This window comes from Callorhinus ursinus, unplaced genomic scaffold (assembly GCF_003265705.2).
Source record: "Callorhinus ursinus isolate GAN/ISIS: 27379988/994484 unplaced genomic scaffold, GSC_fseal_2.0 scaffold77, whole genome shotgun sequence".
Taxonomy (NCBI): domain Eukaryota; kingdom Metazoa; phylum Chordata; class Mammalia; order Carnivora; family Otariidae; genus Callorhinus; species Callorhinus ursinus.
In genome coordinates, this window is record NW_027397139.1 from 2,700,164 (window position 1) to 2,709,275 (window position 9,112).

The window sequence follows — 9,112 nt, forward strand, 5'->3', positions numbered from 1 at the left end:
CACCTCCCCTTTCCCAGCTGTGTGACCTTGGGCAGATTGCTCCACCTCTCAGAGCCTGTTTCCTCAGCTGCCTGACATGATGATAAATAATCTCACGACCTTTGCCCACTCCCCCAGGGGTAAGAATTCAATAAGATGATCCCCGTGAACTGACTCAGAGAGAGCCAGGCACACATTCCGTGCTCCGAACGTGTTGGTATAATGGGAACGCACTTGGCTGCATCTGCTATCCCAGCTCCCCCGCCTCTCCGCAGGGCTGACATCTTCCCGAAATGACCTCTGGCTGTTTGTCACCCCCCCCCCCCAGAGTCTGGACCTTTATGGGGGCAGGCAGCAGGCTGTTTACGGGTGCAACCCCTGTGCCCGGAAGAGAGCCTGACACACAGTGGTTAAGTGAATGAATGAGAAGTGAGGGCCCCAGCACCAGCCCACCCCTCCTAGTCCTATCTCCTGCTTCCGGGGAGCTCCTGGGCCTGAGGAGTCAGGGATGGCCTGGCAGGGCAGGGAAAAAGGACCAGAACTCATTCTGGCCCCTGTGCTCTTCGCGCCTGTTCCTTCCATCTGCCGCCCCGCCCCCCGTTCTTCCAGGTTGGGCTATGAACGCACAAGATACACACGCACACTCACCCAGAGACAGCCCAAGAAGGGGGCCTGAGCCTGACTCAGATAACAAGGCTTGGACCCTAGAGCTGCTCATGCTGCCTCCTCCTCCGAGTCAGAGTTTTCCTGCCTGGAAAGTGGAGAGATTCAACGAATCCCTAACAAGCAGGGATCAAGAAGCCACCTGCCTGCCACCGCCACTTTGAATCCCAGATCTGCCCCTTCCTAGCTGTGCGACCTTGGGTCAATTACCTAATCTCTCTGGTCCTCAGTTTCTCCATCTGTAAAATGGAGTTGACGGTGGTAGCGGATTTCAGAGGAATAAATTAGTTAATACAAAGGCGAAGGGAGCAGGGCCAGGCACAGAGTAAAACATAAGGCCTTGTTGCTGTTGTTATCCATTTAAAAACGTGCACATCACAGTTCCAGAGCCTCTGAGGGCCTCACCTGATCAACGTGCCAGGAGGGCAGGGGCTATCGATATCCTTCTTTTACAGATGAGGAAGCCGAGGCCCGTGGTGTGAGGCAGAGCTGGAAAACGGTGGCAGGTTACCGACGCCCGGGCCATCCCACCAGCAGGAGTCCGGATTCTTGGGGACATTTGTGCTGCTGTCAGGGAGGAGGGCTGGGGTGGGGAAGAGGTTTCTGAGGCTCAGAGGAAGGCACGCTGTTGGGTCCAGAGCTCTGGCCACAGTCGTGACCCAGACGCTGCCGTAGTCTCTACCCTCACGGAGCTCCCAGTCCAGGGGAAGAGATGGAGGAGTGTCCAGAAGTGATGACAGCTGCAATCCATGCGGGATGCGCAGGCAGCTGTGGGAGCCGAGAAGAAATCGGGGGAGACTTCCTGGAGGAGGTGATGCTAAAGCTGACACCCGAAGGGAGGGCAGGCGGCAGGCAAGTGAGGACTGAGGGTAGGCACATGCCAGGCAGGCTGCTGTAGTGGGGACAACAAGGGCAGTGAAAAGGTCCCCAGCTAGGAGGGGCCAGCAAATAGTTCAGCTGACTCCAAACAGAGCGTGTGATGCCCCGCAGAGCAGAGGGGGCAGCCAGGCCAGCTCACACAGGCCCAGGGCACTGGCCGAGAGCTTCAGGGTGGCCCAGGCTCCACTCACCCCAGATTCCGCCAAGGCCCTACCCTGCCTGCAGCTGTCCCAGATGAACGTGATGACAGGAATCGGGAAAATATAAAAATATCCCAATTTATTGTGCACCTGGACACATGTTCGGAACTCTATTCAAAGTTCTCGGATGTTGGACTTGTCCTGAGTCTACACTATCCAAAACAGTAGTCACAGGCCCCATGTGCCTCTGGAGTACTTGAAATGAGGCTTGCATGACTGGACGTTAGGGGCTGAATCATGTCCCCTCAAAATTCACATGTTGAAATCCTCAGAAAGGGACCAGATTTGGAGACAGGGTCTTTACAGAGGTAATCAAGCTAGAAAGGAGGTAGTTAGAGTGGGCCCGACATCCTTGTAGAAAGGGGTCATTTGGGCACAGACGCCCAGGGAGAGCACCTCGTGAAGGCGTGAAGAAATCGGGATGACTTCCAGGGGCCAGGGGGCGCCGATGATGCCAACAGACCGCCAGAATCCGGGAGAGAGCATGGAACAGGCTCTACCTCGGAGCCTCAGCGCACCAGCCCCGCGGGCACCTCGGCTTCAGATTTCTAGCCTCCAGAACCACGGGAGGACACATTTCTGTAAGGCCACCCAGTCTGTGGCACTGACACATGGCACCTCCAGCCGACCGACGCACCAAGAAGGTGAATGTTTAACATTTCGTTTCATTTTCATTCATCGTAAATAGCCACATGTGGCTGGTGGCTGGGGACCAGCCAGCACGGCGAACAGCTTCGGGTCTCCGCACCCCTCGTCGTGCAGAGAAGCCGAGGCTCAGAGCCGAGTGGTCCTGTGCCCGATGGCGGGCAGAGTGCTGCCCCCCAGCCCTGGGCAAGGTGGCAGCAGGAAGACTTGCAGGCACTGGCTTGCCTGGAAGGAGGGAGAGAGAGAGAACTTTCCCCCAGGAGAGGTGGCGCGCGTTGAAGGTGCACCCCTGCGCCATCTAGTATGGTCACCACGGGGACCACGGACTATTTAAACGCGAACGAACTCAAAGTTCACTTTGACAGCCACACTGGCCATTTATCAAGGCCACTGTGGCTCCCGAAACGGACAGCACGCTCCTACCATCGTCAGAAGTTTGGTGGGACACGCCGGACACCACATGCCACAGCAAGCACCACGGGTTCCATCCCCGATCAGCCCATTTCACAGGAGGGAAGGACGAGGCAGTTAGTGCTAAATGGAACAGGAGAGGAGCGGTCAAGCTTCCCTGAGGTGGGGCGTGGGGGGCGCCAGGTGGCTGCGCCTCTGCGGGCCCCCTGATGGGGCCCCTGATAGATGCAGAGGCCAGAGATGAGGAAGAGGCTGCCGCGGCCCAAGACGAGAGAAGGGGTAGGGAAAGGGGAAGTGAGGGAGAGGGGCGGGGGCCGACCTGGCAGCTCCCACCGGCTCTCACACATGTGCATGCACACACACATGCACACACACACACGCACACGAGGTGTCTGTGCACACAGACACACCAGCACTCTCAGCACACCCTGTTGTGTGCCCACCTCCCTCTCTCTCTGTCTCTCTTGCACACACACTCACGCCCACTCTGCTGCTCCCCGTCACAGCCATATCCCCAATCTGCACAGACCCACAGCCCTCCCTGCTCGCACGCCGCCGGCTGAGCCACTGCCCCGCGCCATCGCCCCGGTGCCCACAGGTGAATAAGAGGGAGGCTGGGACAAACCATCGTTGAACTTCCGTGTTGCCAGGCCATCAATCCCTACTGCTGCCCGCCCCTCATAGCCTGGGAGCCCCCCGGAGGCTGGGGAGGGGCTGGGACTCCCCAGAATCACACAGGAGCTGGGGGACGTACATAGTAAACCCACTCACCCCCACTCCAGGACCCTCCCTGTTCCGGTGAGCAGCCGCCTCCTCCAGGGAGACCATGGGACACCTGCTTGGCGTCAGCGGGCCCAGGTGCTGTGAGGGGAACCGTGGGGCCTCGGGACACATGCCCAGCCGGCTGCCCTGTTCCTGCCTCTCCATCAGAGCCCCCCCACTCCCGGTGTGCTCCCGGCCCCCCGGAACACGGGTCCCTGCTGTGGCTCAGACGCTCCGCACGCTGGAGATGCTGGTCAGGGGCTCTCGCATCCGAAAGCTGAGCGACCGGGAGCCCCGAAAGCTGTCCCTGGGCCTCAGCGAGCTGTCCGTGGTGGAGGCTCCGGAGTGGGCCTCACTGACCTGGGCCAGGCAGTCCCTGGGCCCCTGCAGGCCCAGCCTGAGACACCCGCAGCAGAGGAAGGCCAGTACGGCCTGGCACACCTCCCGGCTGCGGAAGGAGTAGATGAGGGGGTTCACGGCAGAGTTGAGCACGGCCAGCGCCAGGATCCAGTCCATGCCCCGCAGGTACTCCTGCGCCCAGTCCGTGGAGCTGAAGACATCGGCCAGCAGCAGGCCAAAGAGCGGGCCCCAGCACACCACGAAGGCCACCAGAATCATGAGCACCGTCTTGAGCAGCCGGCGGGCCTTGCGGCGGGAGGGGGGCCGGGGGGCCTTCTGTCCGTTGGCCCGCACCACCCGGAAGATGGCCCCATAGAGCGCCATGATGGCCGCCAGGATGCAGGCGAAGACCCCCACACAGAAGAGGATGTAGGCCTTGGAGTAGAGCGGGAGCAGGCTGGAGCAGCGCTGGAAGGCGCACACACAGTTCCAGCCGAGCAGGGGCAGCAGGCCCAGCAGGGCGGCTAGCAGCCAGCACAGCCCGATGAAGCCGTACACCCGGCCCCGCTTGCTGGCCCCGCTCTCGGCCACCGGCCGCACCATGGTGGCGAAGCGCTCGCCGGCGGTGAAGAGCAGGCTGAAGGTGGAGGCAGCCAGCGCCATGAAGAGCAGACCCTCGCGCAGGAACCAGTGGGCGGGCGCCAGGTGGAAGGTGCGGGCGCCTGACAGCAGGACGTTGGCCAGGTAGGCCACACCAGTGAGCAGGTCACTGAGCGTGATGTTGACCAGGCAGTAGTAGACCCAGCGCCGGGACCGCATGTGGGTCACGATGGCCACCAGCACCAGAAGGTTCTCCAGCACCACCAGGCAGCTCACGGCCACGAAGATGCCCCGCAGGACCCCCAGGCTCCCCTCCTCGGGCCCGCCCCGCCCGGCCAGCCTGCCCGAGTGGTTGTAGTGCAGGACGATGAGCCGGCTGTGCCCACTGGCCACCAGCTGCTGGCAGGACTCGGGGGCCTCTGCCGGGGGCCCCGTGGTGTTCATGGCGGTCCCCTGGGGCAGACTGAGGCCTGGGGTGGCTTGCCCTGGGCAGGGTGGGGCTGCCGCCTGCCCAGCCTTGGTTTCCTGTTGTTTCAAATTTCCTGTTATGTTCAAGGTACCCCCAAGCTGGGGGTGAGGCCAGGGACAGGGAGGGGCACCCCAACGGTCGGCTCCCACCCAGGCTCCAGGAGGGTGCTGCGGTTGCTCCCGCCGCAAGACCCTGTCTCTGCCCCACTGTGGTCCTCAAAAGCCCAGGGAGGGGTGGGGGCCCCAGCAGGGAAGGGAAATGCCCCCCCCCCCTCCCCCCGGCACACGCCACCCTTCCCTGGGCTGGGCAACTCCCCTGCCCCCACATGCTACCCTCTCCAGGACCCGGCTATGCTCCAAGCCTGCCCGGCACACAGTAGGTGCTTAATAAGTGTGTTAAGGCACACAGGTAAGCACCCCCAGATACCTCACTGGGGGCAGAGATGCATCCCATTTTATTTCCAGGATGGACCTGCAGCATGCCCGTGCACAGAAGGGGAGACCGAGGCCTGGAGAGGCGGTACCAGCTGTCTCCAGTGGGAGATAAACCCCCGCACACGGACCCATGTAAGTCTCGGCCAGGACCCTCCTTACTGGGGTTGCCTGGCCCGCCCCTGAGCTGGCCTTGCTAGGAGCAGAGCTGCTGGGGACGCATCCCCCCCAAGACAGCCCCTCACCTCTGGAGGGGGAGAGGCTCATAGGAAAAGTGGGAACTCACCCCCCCCATGCCTATCCTGAGATGCTGGGGACCCGGGCGTGGGTGCCGGGTGGGGGAGGGGTGAAAGTAGAGCCCGTCGTGGAGAGTCGGCTGCGGGAGGCACAGGGGTCCCATTAGGGGCTCCAATATCTCCATCAGGGGCAGGGCAGTCAGGGGACTGGGGCTGAGGGCGGCCCAGCTGCCTGTGGCCACCGAGCAGCAGCACCCCCCCCCCCCGTTCACTGTTCAGCCCTGGGACAGAGCAGTTACAGGGAAGTCACAGATAGAAGTGCTGCCTGGGGAGGTGGTAGCTTCTTGTCACTGCAGGTGACCAAGCGGAACCAGGGGCCTGAAGAGGAGGCTGTGGGAACAAGGGCTGCCCAGGCAGTGGGCCTGTGAGGTTGGGGCAGGCGGACAAGCAGCCAAGTCTTGCTCAGGTACCACCGTGCATAGCTGAGAACTGAACCTTGGTCTCAACTTCACAAGGAGCCACCCAACTCAGGCATTCACAGAGAGACACACTGTGTGTTCTGAGGCTGAGCCTGGACCCTGAAATGGTAGCTGATGCCAGACTGAACCCTGATCCTGGACTGAGGCTGAGCCCTGATCCCAGACTGAGCCCTGATCCCAGACTGAGCCCTAATCCCAGACTGAGCCCTGAGCCCAGGCTGAGCCCTGAGCCCAGAATGAACCCTGGTCCCAGACTGAGCCCTGATCCTGGACTGAGCCCTGGTCCCAGACGGAGCCCTGATCCCGGACTGAGCCTTGATCACCGGCCGAGCCCTGATCCCAGACTGAACCCTATTCCCAGACTGAGCCCTAAGCCTCGACTGAGCCCTGATCCTAGACTGAGCCCTGATTCCTGGCTAAACTCTGATCTAGGCTGAGTGTGTGACTAAGGGCTGGCCACAACTCTGACTCCTGACCCTGACTGAGACCTGGCCCCGAACTGAACCCTGATCCCAAACTGAGTCCCAATTCTAATTGAGCCCCAACCCCCACCCAACCCCCACTCCAGCTGCATCCCTGACTCTAGGCTCAGAGCAAATTCAGGACTAAAGTAAATGTAATGAGAGAGCAGAGTGTGACTAGTAAGGCCAAGCCATCCAACAATGACTTTCTGCCATGAATTACCTGCTGCCTGGTGGAAGGCCCTATGTGCATTGTACCTCATTTAATCTCAGGACTATCCCCATGCTACAAAAGAGCAATCCCCCCTCTAGAAACCTGCCCGAAGACGCAGCTCGGACCAGGCTCTAGTATGCGTGCAAAAGGTTCTTCACTGTTGCTTGTGAATGCAAAGTATCAGAAGCAGCCCAAATGTCTGTACACAGGGGAGACGCTGACCAGCCACACCGCATCATAGCGTGGAGTACCACGCAGCCATGAACAAGAGTCCATTGGAGCTACCTCCAGGTCATATTGTTAAGTGGGGGAAAAATACGAAAAGGTATATGTAGTAGGCTACCTTCTGTGAAACAAAGAAGGGGGAATGAAATATATATATAGCTGCTTGTTTTTGCAAAAGAAACAGAGGAAAGATAAGCCAGGAACCAATGAGGTTGGTTCCCGATGGGGGGGCGGGTAGAGTTGGAATGGAAGGAGGAGGGCATGACGACCTCTGTTTGTGTAATTTTCAAACTCTGTTTATGCTTTCTATATTCTACAATAAAATTAAATCAACAAGGGTGCGGGGAAGTAAGCTTGAGAATGGATTATGAACCAAAAACAGAGGAACCGAACTGTGTTTCAGATGAAAACAAGAACCACACAGAAACAGAGGAGAATGAGCCCATGCAACTTGTGGACACACACTTATTCTAAAGGCAAAAGGAACTACAAAAAAAAAATATGACCTTTGTGTAGTAGATTTGTTTTCAGGAGTGGTAGAGGTGTAGTGATTCTGAAACTCTCATGTGTATTATGGGACTGAGCAAAGTAGCAAGTGTACTGATGTTCTTAAGAACCGGGTCTCCAGGGGCGCCTGGGTGGCTCAGTTGGTTAAGCGACTGCCTCCGGCTCAGGTCATGATCCTGGAGTCCCGGGATCGAGTCCCGCATCAGGCTCCCTGCTCAGCGGGGAGTCTGCTTCTCCCTCTGACCCTCCCCCCTCTTATGCGCTCTCTCTGTCTCTCTCTCATTCCCTCCCTTTCAAATAAATTAAAAAAAAAAATCTTAAAAAAAAGAACCGGGTCTCCACTGGGGAGAAAATGCAATGTAAATACAGGACGGGAGGACACACCGTTCAACCCCACAGGGATGGAATGGGATCGAAAATATCAGCGTGGACCCGGGACTTAAACAAAAATCGATTTTGTCACTCTGTCCGCAGAGACATGCCAGGAACGACAGGCACATCTATCCAGCACCCAGATCTCGGCTTCTAAATACCACCTTCAGGGCTTCTGCGAGAAACTGCTGATTCCAGGGGTGGGGCAGGGGGAGTGCCTGATGGGCCTGGAACATCCTGGTGTACCAGAAAGTCAGGAAGTGCCTCAAGAAGGATGGGGGGGGCAGTCAGTGTTTGATGGGGACAGAGGTCAGGTTTACGAGATGAAGAAGGTCCTGGAGGCGGGTGGTGGGGATGGTGCACGGCATTATGAAATGTGTTTAACGCCCACCAGACTGGGCACTGAAAGTGCTGAAGATGGTGCATTTTATGTCAAGTGCATTTTACCACAATAAAACAAATTAGGGGGAAAAAAAAGAATATTCTTTCTATATGATCTATAGAAAAATCTATAATTTCTATAAAAATTATATAAATTCTATAAAAATTTTGCAAATAAAGTTTTATTGGCACGACGTCAACTCATTTACATACTGTCCCTGGCAGCTTTTGCTACAACAGCAGAGTTGAGTAATTGTGACAGAGACAGTCTGGCCCACAAACTATAAAAAATTCTATAAAAATTATATAAATTCTATAAAAATCTATATAAAGATTTTTTTAAATTTATTTGAAAGGGAGGGAATGAGAGAGAGAGAGAGCACATGAGAGGGGGGAGGGTCAGAGGGAGAAGCAGAACCCCCGCCGAGCAGGGAGCCCGATGCGGGACTCGATCCCGGGACTCCAGGGTCATGACCTGAGCCGGAGGCAGTCGCTTAACCAACTGAGCCACCCAGGCGTCCCTGGAGACCCGGTTCCACTCCAAGGCATCCCCCCAATAACATAACAGTCACCATTTTGTGGCTGGCACAGCAGTGGCTGGCCCAGGCAAGAATCAGCACGGGGTGTTAAATTATCGGGCAGACGCTGGTTGGGGAGCAGGGTCTCTGCATAATCTCAAAGTGTCTTCCTACGGATTCCTTTATTCTTTATTTTTAAATTTTTTTAAGTAGGCTCCATGCCCAGTGTGGAGCCCAGCCCAAGGCTTGAACTCACGACCCTGAGATCAAGACCTGAGCTGAGATCAAGAGTCAGTGGCTTAACCGGCTGAGCCCCCCGGGCGCCCCCTACAGATGACTTT

At 57.7% G+C, this 9,112-nt stretch overlaps 1 protein-coding gene across 1 annotated transcript; it reads right to left on the reverse strand.

Annotated features, from left to right (window-relative positions):
• Positions 1–1,783: 1,783 nt before the first annotated feature.
• Positions 1,784–4,992, reverse strand: S1PR4 (sphingosine-1-phosphate receptor 4). The gene has a single exon (XM_025861042.2). The coding sequence runs from the start codon at positions 4,920–4,922 to the stop codon at positions 3,765–3,767; it is 1,158 nt and encodes a 385-aa protein (XP_025716827.1). The 5' UTR covers positions 4,923–4,992; the 3' UTR covers positions 1,784–3,764.
• Positions 4,993–9,112: the final 4,120 nt, after the last annotated feature.